This window comes from Euprymna scolopes, chromosome 2, assembly GCF_053919585.1.
Source record: "Euprymna scolopes isolate OS-2025 chromosome 2, ASM5391958v1, whole genome shotgun sequence".
In the NCBI taxonomy this organism is placed as follows: domain Eukaryota; kingdom Metazoa; phylum Mollusca; class Cephalopoda; order Sepiida; family Sepiolidae; genus Euprymna; species Euprymna scolopes.
In genome coordinates, this window is record NC_136483.1 from 163,396,403 (window position 1) to 163,413,967 (window position 17,565).

Sequence of the window (17,565 nt, forward strand, 5' to 3'; positions counted from 1 at the left end):
GTTTGTCACCCATGATGGAACTTCACATCACAATGCTGGGCACAGACACACTTAAGTTTTATCTTGTCCAACCCAAACAGGTAAAGCCAGAGTAGTTCGGTGTCCATGACCAAAATACCAACAAAATTACGCAGGTTTTAATTTTTTATACAATGCTTAACAAATTCAGTTCCATGGCACTTAAGAACCCTATCCACCCTGAGAATGTACATCTGTTTCTTTATAGAATAATGCACTCTATACACAAGTGATCATGAATAACTAGCATCCCTTGGGAAGGGTTGCACAAGATTGTTGATCAGCATCCTATTGCCAGCAAAATCTTCAAATTCAGTTTGAGGAAACTGAAATTTTGTTACTTGTGCTCTGTCACTAGACAAATTTGATAATCTGAGTTTTTGTGCCTGTTCTTTGAGGCCTTTGATTTTGGTATATCATGAATTTTGATATAAACAAAAATAATCGGGTGGAATAATTATACAAACGAAGATTGGGGTAACGCATTAGGTGTATTGTACAAATAGTAGAAAACACAGATATGAGATCTGTAGGTAAGTATGGAAAGGAATTCCACCTACAATGTGCACGGAGGTGTTTTGTTTCATTTCGTGTCTAGCTATTAGTTAGATTGGTGCTAGATTGTTCCTTTGTAACAGATTTAATATGCATCCATTTAATTAAAAACTAAACTTTATGTATTGGCCCTTTCATCTGCTTGTCCATTTCTACATCTAGTTCGATACCATAGGTTAATCCTTAATTATCACCGACCTATCTGTAAGATGTCTATGTACCTTTTCGAAGGAGATCTTTTCAGCTACATTTGCTATGAAAGTGCATGTTAAGCTGATATACTACTAAAAAGAGCTCCATGCAGCTCTTATAAGACATGAACCGATTTTCCATCGGTATCTGTAGCAATTCAGAAACTGTAAAGGCACCAAATATAAAGTCTTGAAATCTGAATATTCTGATCGGATCAGTTCAAGAATTGGGTTACAGAAAGACATCTTAGACTTTTTTTTTTTTTTTTTTTTTTTTAGCAATGAACAAGGATGGGGGGGGGGGCTGAAAAAATTTTACAAGAGGGTAAGAGTGTTACTGCTAACACAGAATTTGAGAATACATGATGTCGATACCATGTACCCTAGATATTTTCATTTTTGAGGTGAACTTTTTCATATTACACTATGATTAGTTATTTCAAATGTTTAGATTATTGTTCTCATCTGGGATTTAATCTCCCACTGTATTCAGGTGTATCGTCACAATGATTACAATTTTCACCAATTGTAAAAATACACCTAATGAAAGTTGGAGGTTACATCTGAATAACAAAGATGAGAATAGTCTAAGCAAGCCAAATAACTTTTTTTATTTTATTTATTTATTTTATTTATTTTTTTTTTTTCAGGTGTATATTAAGTACAGACATGGCGAAACACTTGCATATTCTTCAGGAATTCGATGCAGTATTAAATGATTTTAACCCTGAAAAAAAAGAACATAGATTACAGGTTTGTTACTAATGAAAATTTGATCTGTCTGCAATCGCCACTATACTACACTGCAAGGGTAGTTCTAAAAATAAAGCCTCCTATTTTTTAACTCAAAGAACTAAGATGGGAGTGGTACCATTAAAACGATAACCTTTTATGCGCTAGTCTTTTTCTACATAGTTACTGCAATTCTCAAGGCACTTTTGCCAGAAATTCATTTTTTTTTTTTTCTTATAAAGCATGTCTGCTTGATTTTACACCATCAATATCTACAACAGATGAAACCTTCAGGTCCTGAATGTAGAAGTTCAATCCTAAGTAGGGCTACGACAACAGCATATTCTATTCATTTTTACTCTTGAGTATATATCTGACACTGTTAGTCACAATCAACCAAGAAAAACATTACTCTACATAAAAACATAAGATACCAATGGATATATACCTGAGAATCAGAACTAGGAAAAGAATATGCTGTTGTCCTAGTCATAATACAATTTTTAATTCCTTTGATCCACTCAGGCAGGATAAAAAATAGGAGGCATTACTTTTGGAACCCCCCACCCTTGTACTTCTAGCATATATTTGAATGTTTAATTCAGGAGGGAGAGGGTACTCTTATGAGACCATTTGACCAGGTATTAACTTTTCTTTTAGGGTAGAGAGTTGATAGTACAATTTCTAGCAAATTTTCTTATTTTGCTTCAGAAATGGCATTAAGCCACTTGATGGAAGTGCTTTTAAAAGCACTCAAAGGTAAAAAAAAAATTAGTGAATGATAAATATGGATAGATTCTGGCTTAGAAAATGGTATGTCTAACCCCTTTATTTTTAATGTTGTCATGAAATTTCCATATTTATAAAATGGAAGAGGTTTTGAGTTTAAATATTACCTCTACATGTCCCTACCTCTTAGTCAAGGGGGTGAAAACCCTCTCAGAACTTTAAATAAGTATGTTTGATTTTTAACAATGTCCTCAGCTGCAAGTAGGAGTTAAGCCAAAGTAATAGGGTGTTCTGAGCATAGTGAAAAAAAGCACATAATTCTCCTAATCAAGGATGTTGTGTATTCCAGCTAGTTTATGCTGATATGTTGTAAACCAAACTGAGAGAAAGAAAAAACTGACCAAGAAATTTTTTTTTTTTTTTTTTTAAATGCGTATTTGAATAGCTTTATTTGTAATGCTATACGACTTGCAAATATGCATGAAAAACAATATGCTGTGCTATACACGAGTTGATATTTTTGTATAAAAGCAAATGCCTGAATTTTTATTTAAAATTTCATTTTGGTACTCTGGAAACTGTACAAAAATGTCTTTAAACATTTATTTCAAGTTAGTGCTTCTGATCAATTCCATGACATTTATTACAAATTTTCACTTTTTTGTAGCTGATGTCGATATTGATTAAGGTGGCTGACATTTCAAATGAACTCCGACCTTTAGAAGTTGCAGAGCCTTGGTTAGAATGTCTTCTAAATGAGTTTTTTGCACAGGTTTGTATACTTTAAGTAATTTTCGTATTTTCCCTTCAGTTCATGTGGCATTCCAATTATAGTATTGAAAAAGCTTCAACCAGAACTTGCCCCCATACTTACAAAACTGTTAAAGCATTGCCTTAAGTTTCCCAACAACCTGGGAAACCTCATCAGTGTGCTCTGTATTTAAGAATTCAGGTAATAGGTCATCTCCCTCTTAGTACAGATCAATAAGTCTCCTGTGTCATGAGTAAGTTGCTGGAATCCATATTAAAGTCAACCACCTCAGCAGTAATAACCTTAGTGACATGCAATATGGTTTCTGTTCTGCCAGGTCTACAACTGTGCTGACGGTTCACTTATAGGATTAGTGAATCTCGACAAAAGCTTCCTTTCTAGGGCAATTGCTCTGGACATAACCAAAGGCCTTTGATAAGGTATGGCATAAGGGCCTACTTCACAAGATTTCCAGCTATGGTATAACTGGAAATGTTTTCTCAACTATTAATTCATTTCTCTCTGATAGGCCCATAATAGTGGCTGATGGGCAGAAATTAGAGGCCCACAGTATTAATGCTGGAGTCCCTCAGGGGTCCATCCTGGGCTCAACTCTCTTCCTGATCTACATCAATGATCTCCCAAAACACATACTTAAATCATTCGTTGACATCTATGCTGATGACACGACCATCTATGGCAACACATCTAAGGCCGTAAATGACAAAGTTCTCTTTGATTCTCTCTCTCTATCTCCTCTGATCTTGAGCGTGTGATACAGTGGGGGAAGAGGTGGTTGTTTACTTTTAATGTACCTAAAACCAAGCTCCTATGTTTACATCAACGTTCTGATCCCCCATCATGCATCAATTGTGATGGATAGCTCTTGTCTTGGGAGGCTCCATGTTTTGACAAGCTTCTGGGATTGACCTTTACTCCTGACCTAAGATGGAACACGTGCATCAAGTCTGTTGCTAAGGTCGCTGGAAGAATGGCAAGATCCTTCTACCACTCCAGAAGATCTCGCTACTGATGCAATTCTCTATCTATATAAAAGCCAAGTACGTCCAAGGATGGAGTACTGCCACATCTGGACAGGAGCTGCTAAAAACAGCCTATCCTGCCTTGACAGAGTACAAAATAGACTTTGTGGCTTAGTGAGGGATGTCTTTTTCTCTTCCCTGCACCCTCTCTCCCACAGACGTTGCAAGCCGTTATTTCCATGGCAAGTGCTTGTCTGAGCTCAATCTCTGGCCCCCCCCCCATTGCCAATCTTTCACGAAAAACATCCGTCTAGCTGAAACCACTGTCAATTTTCCCCATTCTTTATCTGTGCTTAAATCAAAACATAGATTCCATGAACAAAGCTTCTTTCTTAGAACTGCACGCCTGTGGAACTCTTCTGTTTGCCTTTTTCCCACCTGACTACAACTTTTATGTCTTCAACATAAACAAATTCCTGATAAACCGCCCCCTTCAGACACTTTATCAAATCTCCATTACTAACAATTACCATATTATCCCATTGATTACTGTACATGCATTAACTCTTATCCTAGAGTGGCTTCTGGGCCTTGATAAGTGGTGACTACTATGTGAAAAAAAAAATGCACCCCCCCCCCCTCAACACCCTCCGTTCTCATATTCCCTTCTCAATGTCGTAAACATTGACAGCTGCAGAGTAAAGCACACATTTCACAATTATAAAATTTTAAGTCTAAAAGAAAACTGATTCTGAATATTTCTGTAAATATTAGTTGCATTCTGGTAAGTCTGCCGGAAGGAGACTGTCAAAAATTTTATCTTTTCTTAGATATGAATTTTTTTTCCATTTGGACACTTGCAATTAAGAGCTTTTAAGTTATTTGGAATTAAAAAAAAAAAAAAGTAAAATATTTTGAAATTTTCTTTTAACTGTAACGCTTCAGGACAATATACCTGGTTTGTGAATGAAAGTTTAGTTAAAAATTAAATTTTCTCGCATGTCCCTGGTTTATCAAACCTTTTTGATTGGTTTATAATATGCTTATAACTTATTGGGTTTCTGCACAAACCTAATAATTTCTTTCATTATGGATTTTCATTAAACCATATTTGAGTGAAAAATTAAATCTTGTGGATGTATGAGGAGTGTAAATAAAAGCTGTTGGAAAATAAATTGGTTTTTCCATTTTCATTCCATGTTTTAAACCTTGTGTTATATATATAGCTGTACTCGGCTGCGTGTTGCTGAAATGATTAAATTGAATGAATATCGCAAAGTTTAAAATCCGTAAGATAGTTTTTGCGTCATGTCATGAACTAAGTTACATTTTTTAAATATGTAGATAAACATCGATAACTTGGAAATTTGTATATAGATCTATTTTATTGGCACATAGATCTTTCATTCTTATTAGAAATCATCAGTGTAACTCATCCGAATTAAATAATGGCCCCAAGCATAGATATGCTACAGCAAAGGTGGTTTCCATGTTGCTTAACGTATTGTATGAAGGATCACGATTTACAAAGGGCAGTGTTATTAATCTTTCTGGAGTTGAAGTCTCACGATGAACCCATGCACAGATATGCTTCAGTGAAGGTGGTTTTTGATGGTTTTGCCTCTCAAATTCTTGAATTGATGGTTTTGCCTCTCAAATTCTTGAATTGATGGTTTTGCCTCTCAAATTCTTGAATTGATGGTTTTGCCTCTCAAATTCTTGAATTGATGGTTTTGCCTCTCAAATTCTTGAATTGATGGTTTTGCCTCTCAAATTCTTGAATTGATGGTTTTGCCTCTCAAATTCTTGAATTGATGGTTTTGCCTCTCAAATTCTTGAATTGATGGTTTTGCCTCTCAAATTCTTGAATTGATGGTTTTGCCTCTCAAATTCTTGAATTGATGGTTTTGCCTCTCAAATTCTTGAATTGATGGTTTTGCCTCTCAAATTCTTGAATTGATGGTTTTGCCTCTCAAATTCTTGAATTGATGGTTTTGCCTCTCAAATTCTTGAATTGATGGTTTTGCCTCTCAAATTCTTGAATTGATGGTTTTGCCTCTCAAATTCTTGAATTGATGGTTTTGCCTCTCAAATTCTTGAATTGATGGTTTTGCCTCTCAAATTCTTGAATTGATGGTTTTGCCTCTCAAATTCTTGAATTGATGGTTTTGCCTCTCAAATTCTTGAATTGATGGTTTTGCCTCTCAAATTCTTGAATTGATGGTTTTGCCTCTCAAATTCTTGAATTGATGGTTTTGCCTCTCAAATTCTTGAATTGATGGTTTTGCCTCTCAAATTCTTGAATTGATGGTTTTGCCTCTCAAATTCTTGAATTGATGGTTTTGCCTCTCAAATTCTTGAATTGATGGTTTTGCCTCTCAAATTCTTGAATTGATGGTTTTGCCTCTCAAATTCTTGAATTGATGGTTTTGCCTCTCAAATTCTTGAATTGATGGTTTTGCCTCTCAAATTCTTGAATTGATGGTTTTGCCTCTCAAATTCTTGAATTGATGGTTTTGCCTCTCAAATTCTTGAATTGATGGTTTTGCCTCTCAAATTCTTGAATTGATGGTTTTGCCTCTCAAATTCTTGAATTGATGGTTTTGCCTCTCAAATTCTTGAATTGATGGTTTTGCCTCTCAAATTCTTGAATTGATGGTTTTGCCTCTCAAATTCTTGAATTGATGGTTTTGCCTCTCAAATTCTTGAATTGATGGTTTTGCCTCTCAAATTCTTGAATTGATGGTTTTGCCTCTCAAATTCTTGAATTGATGGTTTTGCCTCTCAAATTCTTGAATTGATGGTTTTGCCTCTCAAATTCTTGAATTGATGGTTTTGCCTCTCAAATTCTTGAATTGATGGTTTTGCCTCTCAAATTCTTGAATTGATGGTTTTGCCTCTCAAATTCTTGAATTGATGGTTTTGCCTCTCAAATTCTTGAATTGATGGTTTTGCCTCTCAAATTCTTGAATTGATGGTTTTGCCTCTCAAATTCTTGAATTGATGGTTTTGCCTCTCAAATTCTTGAATAATTTTGGAGATTGTTCTTTGGAGTTCATTTTTATCCAGTTCCATAAGTTGCCATTTAATAAGGATTTAATTTTCCCAAACTTGTGGATAAGTAAGAGTTGCTGTATATCCTTCCAAGCTGGATTGCATGTAAATGTAATGACGAGGTCAGGACGCCCATACTGATGAACATATGCAAATGCGTCTTGAGTGTACTCGTGCATATGATGTGGACTGCCCAAATATGAAAATGACAATTGTTAGCCTTCCAACCTTGGTTGTATTACCATCATTAACTGCATCACGCAAATGAACATTGTTCAGAACTAAGTTTGGACTGATTCAAACGGACGAATAGCAAACGTTCAATTTCAATTTTTGCGTACATGTCTGCAATGTATTGGTGGAATTGGCGGCATTTCAGAATGTGATTGTTTTCGTTCTCTCGAATCATTAATCGGTATGAGTAATAGTTCATTGCGCTGCATTTCTTATTTGTTTCTTTGCCACTAACTGGATTTATCATGTTAATATGGAAATGATATCCATCAGCACTATCCCAAAAAATGATTGGATATTGCAGGGCATCGTAGCATCGATGAGTTTCAGCAATGTTTGTCAATTGATCATTCCTCCTATGAAGAACAATATCCCTCAGTTGAAATTGATCTCCAGCTATAACATTTGCCACTTCATCTATAGTTGGAGCATTGAATTTTCGCACGTGTTCTCCAGTAGGCGTTTAGTCAGCATGAAGAACAATCTTGTGTGTATCCGATGGCATCATTTCAATTGCACTTTTGAATAAAAGCACTAAAATTTTTTATTATGGAGCATGTCTTGCAGTTGGGAAACAATGGACCAGTCTTATACCGGTTGAAATTCCACAGCGTGCATTCAGTTCATCATTGTTATCACCGATGAAATACATTTGTAGTAATTTGTTGACCATCTGGGTATGGAAGCAGATTCAACTTTATTGTAAATTTGTCTTTTTACTTTAAAAGTTGGCATGAATTGAGCTAATGGTTTCTGCTGCAAATGACGTCATTTGGAAGCAGGAGTGGTTGGTTGGTTGTTTTTTTTACGGCATATCAACCCTTTTCGGGTTATTTAATGCCGAATCCAAAGATTTTGAATTTTTTTAATAGAATGTTTTCATGTCGGTTTCTATTTAACCCATAGTTGGGACCCTAACAGGTACTACCACTCCGGGTCAGTGGACCTGGGAGCAATGGTAATTAAAGGGTGGCTCCACACTCCCCAAAGCTCGCAAGCTGGGGCCTCACCACTGGATATAGTTTAAGGTCATATCCAGGACCCCCATTGAGGGACTTTTACCCTCCGCAGGGGAGGCAGTCGGCGTATTCTAATGCCCCACCGACATGGCCGAAGCAGTTGTATTTCCTGATGTTTGATAAAAAATGCTGATTCAGCAGTATATCCAGCAAGCAAGGTTTTAATGGTTCTAGTGAATCTTCCAGTTGAGGTAGCTTAACTTTACCGGCTGCACAACACATTCCTTTAGTTTCTCCCTTAAATTTAAGAGCCTTGCAATAGGGACACGCTTCAGTCAGTGCCTATGTGAACATGGTGGCTCAAACTATAATCCTCATTAGGGTTGTGAAATGCTAGGTGATCCCAATCCAGGATTGAGTATGGAGTCGTGTTAGCGCTGATCTGCATTTTCTCGTTGACATCTTTCGACATGTTTCAGCCTCTTGCGTTCATTACGTTGTGAACGAAGCAGATCTGTAGATGCATTATATGGTTTCTGTACCTACAACCTTGCCTCAAGTCTGGCTGCACGTCGATCTGATGTTTCATTGGCACGTACTTGAATCATCCTTAGTCTATTTTAGTTCGGAGATGTGTTGTTCAGGACTTCGAGTGGCAAGTAATCGCCGCAGTGCTTGTGCATTGCAAGTACGACGACCTATGTTTGATCTTCTGAGTGGCATTTTAAGGAAAAAAACTGCAGCAAAATTAACAATAACATTTAGTAAAAGTGGACTTCTTTAAAATAGGGAACAGGATAAATGATTTTGGAAAAGAGGAATCTGTAAAGATTTGATCATTGCTTAAATTAATGGGCCTATCGATAGCTGTATGGTCAATTAAGGCCAATTTTTTGTATATAGTTCAGTACTTTTCCTTGCGTCCAAATAGATTTGGAGAAATTTTTTTTGCTTATTCTCAGTTGAGGAATCTGTAAAACCTTTCTTTGCTTCCAAATTGATTTAGAGCGATATTTAATTTTTTTTGTGCTTATTTTTAATTTAAAAAGATCTGAAAAAGATTTGATTTATTTCAATGTATTGACCTGTCGATAGCTGTATGGTCAAATAAGGCTAATTTTTTATGTAATTTTGTACTTGTATTTGCGGCGAAATAGATTTGGAGAACTATATTTAAAGTTTTATTTTTAATTGAAGAATCTGAAAAAGTATTGGCTTGATTTTCTCAATTTATTTACCTATCGACAGCTGTAACGTCAATTAAGGCATTTATCTTTTTTTTTTCTTCCCCCCCCCCCATTTGAGGAATCTGAAAATCCTTTCTTTGCTTCAAAATTGATTTGGAACAATATTTTTTAATTTTCTTTATTGTTAATTGAGCTGTATGGTCAATTAAGAGCAATTTCTTTTTCTTTGTAGTCCTGTAGTTTTCCTTGCGTCAAAATAGATTTGTAGAGATGATTTTTCGTATTTTTTTCTTTTTGCTTATTTTCAATTGAGTAATCTGAGAAAGTATAAAAAAATATTTGCTTGATTATTTTCTGAAATAATTAGCCTATTGACAGCTGTATGGTTAAATAGGCACAATGTTGAGAAATAAATTTTGTGCTTATTTGTAATTTAGCTGTACTGTGAATTAAGGCCAATTTTTTTATGAAGGTCTGTACTTTTGTCCAAATAGATTTGGAAATAATTTTTTTTTTTTTTTTAATTTTTTTGTCCAAATAGATTTGGAGCAATATTTTAATTGTTTTTTTTTTTTGTTTTTTTTATGCTTATTTTTAATTGAGTTGTATGATCAATGAAGAGCATTTTTTTTTTTTTTTTTTTTTTTTATCATTCCACCTTAACTTTTCCCTTTTAATTCACACTTGTCTGTACACCCTCTTTATGAAGCGTTTCAAAAGTAATGCCTCCTATTTTTATTCTGCCCATATGTTACGGAAGGGATTGCAAATGGCTTAGTTATAACTGAAAGGTTCATGTTTCAGATATTGACTGTGAGACTCTAAGAAAGCAACTCCTGTTATGGATGTGTCAAAACTGTCATTGAATTCCATGCAGGAAAAAAATTTTTTTTTAACTTGTCAAACGTTTATGAAGCCGATACAGTTGATGCCAGCACAGTTAAAAGATGGGTTTGTTGATTTCAGTGTTAACAGATGTGACAAAGCTAAGTTTGAGCATCTGAAGCTTGCTAACCTCCCATATCTTTCAAAAGTTCATGGAGAATGGTGACTATCCAGAAAAATTCTAGAGCACAAACTGTAGCCGGTTTTAATGGTACCATTTTCATCGTTGTAGTTTTTCAACTTTATTAAAAAAAAATAGGAGGCATTACTTTAGGAATGGCCCTTGTACTTATTACCTTAACTAATAAGACGGTGTTTGATGCAAAGAGTATCATTTTAAAAAAAAAGTTTTATTCAAAAATTGTAAATTGTCAGGATATATGGTAAAAGACATGTCTATAAAGGAAGGGGAATATTTAATTGATTTTTCTTCCCTAAGATTTTCCGTAATGAATTGGTAAAATAAGGCCATTTATATTCGGAGGCATATATTTGAATATTGTTTGTTCCCCCCCCCCTCTCCGAAGATATCCTGACAATTTGTTAGGCCAAGAGCAAGCTGCAAATTTTTCAAATAAAATCATACAGTATAACCCGGATATAAGACTTCTCCTGTCCCCTAAGCTCTCTTATATCAGGGTTATACTTATACCCGGATTATACTGTACATTAACATGGGCTCTAATTTGGGACCAGAGAAAATCTCTTATATCCCTTTTTCTTATTCGGGTCTCTTTTTTTTTTTTTTTTTTTTTTTTTTTTTACCAGTGGTCACCACTTATCAAGGCCCGGAAGCCACTCAGGGATAAGGGTTATTGCAAGTACATTACATTAGTGTGGAGATTTGATGAAGTGTATACTTAAGGGGGCGGTTCATTAAGAATTTGTTAACATTGGGCTTGAAGACATCCAAGTTGTAGTCAGGTGGGAAGCAGGCAGATGGAACAGTTCCACAGGCGTGAGCTTCTAAGAAAGAAGCTTTGTTCATGGAATCTACGTTTTGATTTAGGCACAGATAAAGAGTGGGGGAAATTTTTCACAATGGATTCAGCTAGACGGGTGTTTTTCGTGAAAGATTGGCGAGGGCGGGGACCAGAGATTGGAGTTCAGACGAGCACCTGCCACAGAAATAACGATAAAACAAGGATAGGCTCGCAACATCTCTTCTATGGGAGAGAGGTTGCAGGGTAGAGAAAAGGGCATCCCCCACTAAGCCACAAAGTCTATTTTGTACTCTGTCAAGGCAGGATAGGCTGTTTTTAGCAGCTCCTACCCAGATATGGCAGCAGTATTCCATCCTTGGACGTATTTGGCTTTTATATAGAGAATTGCATCAGTAGTGAGATATCTTCTGGAGCGGTAAAAGGATCCCACCATCTTTCCAGCGACCTTGGCAACAGACTTGATGTACATGTTCCATTTGAGATCAGGAGTAAAGGTCAAACCCAGAAGCTTGTAAAAACATGGGCTCTCTCCCAGACGAGAGCCATCCATCCCAATTGATGCCAGATGGGGATCAGAGCGTTGATGATGTAAGGATAGGAGTTTGGTTTTAGATGCATTAAAGGTAACCAGCCACGTCTTCCCCCCCACTGAACCTCGAGATCAGAGGAGAGAGAATCAGAACTTTCACATTTACAGCCTTTGATGTGTTGCCGTAGATGGTCGTGTCATCAGCATAGATGTCAACGAATGATTTAAGTATGTGTTTAGGGAGGTCATTGATGTAGATCAGGAAGAGTTGGGCCCAGGATTAAGGATTAATGCTGCAGGCCTCTGATTTTAACAAGTCTTTTTACTCTTCTATCCGGGTTATACTGTTGAAGAAAATCCAAAATCATTTGTTTATAGGGCAGTTCAACATCTTAATTTTTTTTTTTTTTTTTTTCTCTTCTTAGAGTGATGCTGAAAAGTTGGAAGGTCTTCCTGTAACAACATTTATGGATAGAGAAACGGTTGTGCGATGTAAATCCCAAGTTCACTTCATCAAAAATGTATTACTGCCACAGCTCCAGGCCTTGGCCCGAGCTTTTCCCAAAGTTTTGGTAAGTGCGTTCAAGTTGTGTAATTGGGGGGAAAAAAGGAAAACAAAAATTATTTATTCACCATTTTTGACTTGATTTCAAGACTCTCAGGATGACTGATTAGAAGCCTTGAAATGAAATATAAACTTAACTGTTTAAATGTTTATTCCAGATATGATAGTAATCCATTATATTACATGGTAAAATCATAATCATATTACTTTTCATGCTTGCATTTTTCTGAGTAAAAAGACTTGTTAAACTTAATTTTTTTTTTTTTTTCCAGTTTTTTCTAAAAAATTTATAACTTAAAATATTGCAGCATTAAGAATTTAAGTTAAAAATTTATATTTTTACTAGAATATCTAGTCTTTTTCTTTTCCAGTTTTAACTAGTCCTTTTAATTTTCAAAGTTTAATCCAAGCATATTAGTCTTCATGCTCGCATTTTTCTATGTAATCCATGATTTTTCCAGGCTTTGCTTTGTAATTTTTTGTATTCAAAATTCTTTATTCATTTGATTGGTAGGCATAATGAATACTGAATGTTTGAAAATTTAAAATATTGTCCAATATATTTAGAAATTATTTTATAAAGCATTAAATTTTCTATGAATTTCAATTTTCCTATAAATCTAAAGTGACTTCATTTTTTTACTTCATTTTATTTTAAGGTAAAACTAGCAGCAAATATCATTCCTAGATATGAATCTGCAGAAATAGTAAAGTGGAATCTTAAAATAAATATTTGGACCAAAATAACTGTTAAATCCATTTTCTTAATTAAACCAGTGAAATATAAAAATTTAAGCCCACAAGTATTTTTCGTTTGAATGATTAAAATCTTCATCAGAAATAAAGATAGAAAGTAAATTATATTTAAACAAATCTTGAAACTGTTCAAAAATTGAAATTTCTTGAATTTTAGTATTTGATTTAAAAAAAAAAAAAAAAAAAAAAAAAAAAAATCATGGATAGAAGTAAAAATCAAGATAATCTGTTTATTTTTTTTATTTTATTTTTTTTTTTTAAATGAAGTGTTTGCTCCCCATAAACATACACGGAAGTAATTAACGGCTATATATGTATATAAATACATAGTCTATTTTGATTCAGAATAATTCTTTATTTGAAGATTCCTAAGTTAATGAAAAGAAATGTTCCAAAATTTATGCAATCGTCTGCTTCCAATACCCCCCCATTATATTCGATTATCTCCCTTTCATTCTGTTTCACTTTTTACCTCTTGCTCTGATTTCCTTTTCTCTCCATATTACCTCTCCCTTTTCTCCTTATGTCCTCTTTTTTTCGTTTGTTTTCCCCAAAAGTTGACATTAAAAATTCATATTGTAGTGAAACAGTAAAATAAGATTTAAACAAACAGATATAACTGGCAATGTTATTAATGAAAGATGGCGAGTGAAATTCCATTACGATTTATGAAGGTGTTGACGATGTAAAACGTAAAGGCTACCCTTGCCATTTCTCCTGATAGATACAGACACCAAGATAAATGACGCTCAAAATCTTGCTGTCTTTAGCATTATAATCAGAAAATAAACGGATCTCTATTAACACAAATTGTAGTCTTGGCTTTTCTTTATAGTTATAAATTATTTGTATATAAATTTCTTTTTTCTAGAAAAGAATAAGAATACATACATTATAGAAATTGTAACTCTGATTTAAAATACTGTTTTTACAAAAAAAAACAAAAACATTGATAACTGGAGATAAAACGTCCGTGTGGAAAAAGCTTCTGTAGTAACCAACAGCCAATTGGATGTTTCGCGTTCCTTACATATTCCAAGAACTTAACAGTAATTTTATAACTTGTTTTAATGAACAAAAATTAAATTTTTATTTCAAAATATAGCCGAGGTGGACGGTGAAACTTTAAAGCAGTTCTAAATGAGTAAAACTAACAGTACTATTTGACTGATGGATATGTCTGTATATTGTGTATAGTCGTCCACATGCAGTACTATTTTGTTGTATCAGCTCATCAGTGTAACTAGATTAGTACCTTACCTTAGCTCGGGATTGAACCTACAACCATTGTTGATAGTCGGCAGTTCTAATCTAGAGTCCATGGGACCGGTGCTCACAAATGACCTTAAAATGTCCATTTAAATACACTCTCCCACTTTTTTTGGTCCTGGATATGACTTTAAACTATATCCAGTGGTGAGGCCCTGGCTTGCGGGCTTTGGGGAGTGTTGAGCCACCCTTTAATTGCCATTGCTCCCAGGTACACTCTGACCCAGAGTGGTAGTACCTGTTAGGGTCCTAACTATGAGTTAGATAGAAATAGACTTGAAAACAACAAATATATTCTATTAAAAATATTTTTCTTCAAAATCTTTGGATTCGGCATTAAATAAACTGAAAAGGGTTGATATGCCATAAAACCAACCAACCCACCGTTTTTAGTGCTCGAGCTGCTTGTCTAAAAATTGCGCTTTTTGGAAGGAAAGAAACATTAATAGCGATACTAGTGAAATAGCACAATATGACACCATCTTTACAAACTTTGTATTTTTAAATAGTTATTTCAGTTTGTATATTGGTAAAGGATCTTAAGTTTACTTTCAGCAGCCATGTAACTCTGGTTTTTCTTATTTGGTCCTTTAGTCCTCGCATTCCAATAGCAAGGTTTCTGACAAAAAGAATTGCTGGCTATACCAACTTATTATTGGCAAGATTTTGCTCTTGAATCTTTTTTATATAGCTCCTTACATCCAGTGGTTTCAGGCTTTGTCTAGATTGATTTCCATAAAAAATGCCATGATACCTTATGTCAAGTTATTTTTTTCTTTTTTACTTTTCAGAATTTGCTCATCTCTCCTGCACAAGCTTCCCTGGCCTATTATGAAAGAATCTCACAAGAATTAGATGATGCGCAAAGTAAAATAGCGGCGCAGAAGATATCTTGATGACGCATCCAACTGTCTATGTACAGCTGAAAGACTTCACCATTTTTAAGACAATAATTGCTGCCCATTTCCAACCCTTACCTTGCTCCTCCCCATACTGCTCTACCTTTCCCTTTTAAACCTATGGAAAGTTTGGGACAACACAGGTTGATAAAGGACCGGGCAGGGAACAGACCATATTTCTTCAGTGGCGGCTGTAAGACAAATGACCAACATCCTTGTGGCATCTTTTCATTTTCTTTATTAATGAACCGACTATTTACCAGTTTGTCTGTTCGATCATTCATTTGTTCATTACTTCATTTTATTTCTAGCTTACATTTTTAAACCACTTCCTCTTTCTCTTCGTCATGTGTCTCCATTTTTTTTTTTTTTCTTCATTGTTTCCTCTTTAAAGGCTTTGAATTCTGCTTTTTTTAATAGGTTTCTCTACATCATTTTCCCTTCATCGCTCCTCATCCTTTTCCTCATATCAATCATTTTTTACTTTCCTCTTCCTTACTTTTTAACACACATGGAATCTTTTTCTTCTGACTTATATATATATATATATATATATATATATATATATATATATATATATATATATATATATATATATATAAAATAAAATCTTTATCTGAATAGTGCCTAAGGTATTTGAGAACAGATGTACAAATAACTTAAATATTTTAGAACAGATACACAAATGGCTTAGAAAATATTTTAACTAAAAACTTTAGAATATATTTAATTTTTATTCATATTGGCTCTGATGACAGCTGTTATGTTAAGTATGAACCCTCTACATTCAGGATCAGAGTATGGTTTAATATGAACCAGGATCACCTAACTAATGAACCTTTAGAGATTTAATGTTATAAGGTTGCTCATAACCTTTATCTTTATCAACTACCCCCCCCCCCCCCAAAAAAAAAAAGATCCAAGGCATTATTGGACAAAATGTGATATGGTAATGAAATGTTCAGGAATCTGTTGGCTTTAATTTAAATCTTCCTGTACCTTATTTTTATTTTTTACATAAAATGGCCTTTATTCATCACGTGTATCTGTCTTTGTAGACTGGCTTTCAGATTGTTCCTTCTGGCATATGGTGTTTGTTTGCAATCAACCTTGCAAATTTTTTACTGTTACCACTAACTCTCTGCTGTACTCGCTAAATACATTTAGGCATTCCAATGCTGTATCAGTATTCCAAGAATGTCTTAAATTTTGCTAATGGTGATACCGTTTAGAATTTTACCCTTATAATTCTAAACACAAAAAACGGAGTGACTTTTAAAGTTTTCTAAAATACTGCAATTTTTTTTTTTTTTTTTGTCACCGTAATTGTGCCTATTAATCTGTAATTATAGGGACTACCATTGATAATTCTAAAATACAGGGAATATAAATTAAAAATTCCTGTTTTTAATAACAATTAGTATGTTCTCAAATATATTATGCACTATTTTTATTTATATATAAATCTGTTATACATATGCATATATGTTATATCTTTATCATTCTCTTTATAAACAGCAAAATTATCAACTCATTTTCACCCATTTGAGAAAAATTTTAATTTTAAAATTGGGTAACTTTCAAGCCAAAATTGTGAAATAAAGCAGACATGCATTAAAAGTTGACAATTGTGAATAAACCAAAGAATAAATTCTTAGTTTTCATTTTTATTTTCTTTGTCCTGTTTTTATTTTTTTTTGACCCAAGGCATATTGCCACTTAGACAAATAGCAGCCTCTTATATTCTAACAGGGAAATGTTGGCGTTGAATGGAGACACGTTCATATTTCATTTGTACTTGTGCAGACAAGGAAGTGGAGATGGCATTCCAAAAATTTAGCAGTCTGAGGAAAGAAACTGTTAGAATAGAAGGCTTTTTTACATCTAGGTACCTCAACTGTGAAAGGGTGGGATTTTGTTGCTTGCCAGGTATGTACCATCAGACAAGTGTTTTAAGTTTATAAGGACTTTCCATAAAGTATTTGTAAAATGCTTACAGGAATGCAACATTGGAGCAGTTTGGATCTTGAATTATTTTGGACACAATGTGTGGGACCTAATTAAGAATTTTTTTTTTTTCACCTTAATGGTAAGATTTTCAAAGTTCTAAGACCTTGAAATACAAAATAGAAAGTGTCCAAACAATCCTTTGTGTGTGTGAAAGAATTAAAAAAAATTTACATCTCTGATTATACAGATCAAACTAAGCTAAAAAAGAAATATGGTTATTGTCCAGAATTGTCCCTTTTATTAAAAACAAAAATAATTAAATTATGAGTATCCAAGGAATGAAATCTGCCCACCCTTTTATCTCCTAAGATAACT

The 17,565-nt window shown here is 34.3% G+C and overlaps 1 protein-coding gene across 1 annotated transcript in view; it reads left to right on the top strand.

Annotated features, from left to right (window-relative positions):
• LOC145298338 (high affinity cGMP-specific 3',5'-cyclic phosphodiesterase 9A-like) overlaps nucleotides 1–16,910 on the top strand; it is an 81,048-nt gene extending 64,138 nt beyond the window's left edge. The window contains exons 11-14 of the mRNA XM_080144313.1: nucleotides 1,415–1,517; nucleotides 2,893–2,997; nucleotides 12,177–12,323; nucleotides 15,133–16,910. Of these exons, the coding sequence (XP_080000439.1) occupies nucleotides 1,415–1,517; nucleotides 2,893–2,997; nucleotides 12,177–12,323; nucleotides 15,133–15,237 (460 nt within the window). The 3' untranslated portion in view covers nucleotides 15,238–16,910. The remainder of the gene's footprint in view (nucleotides 1–1,414; nucleotides 1,518–2,892; nucleotides 2,998–12,176; nucleotides 12,324–15,132) is intronic.
• Nucleotides 16,911–17,565: the final 655 nt, after the last annotated feature.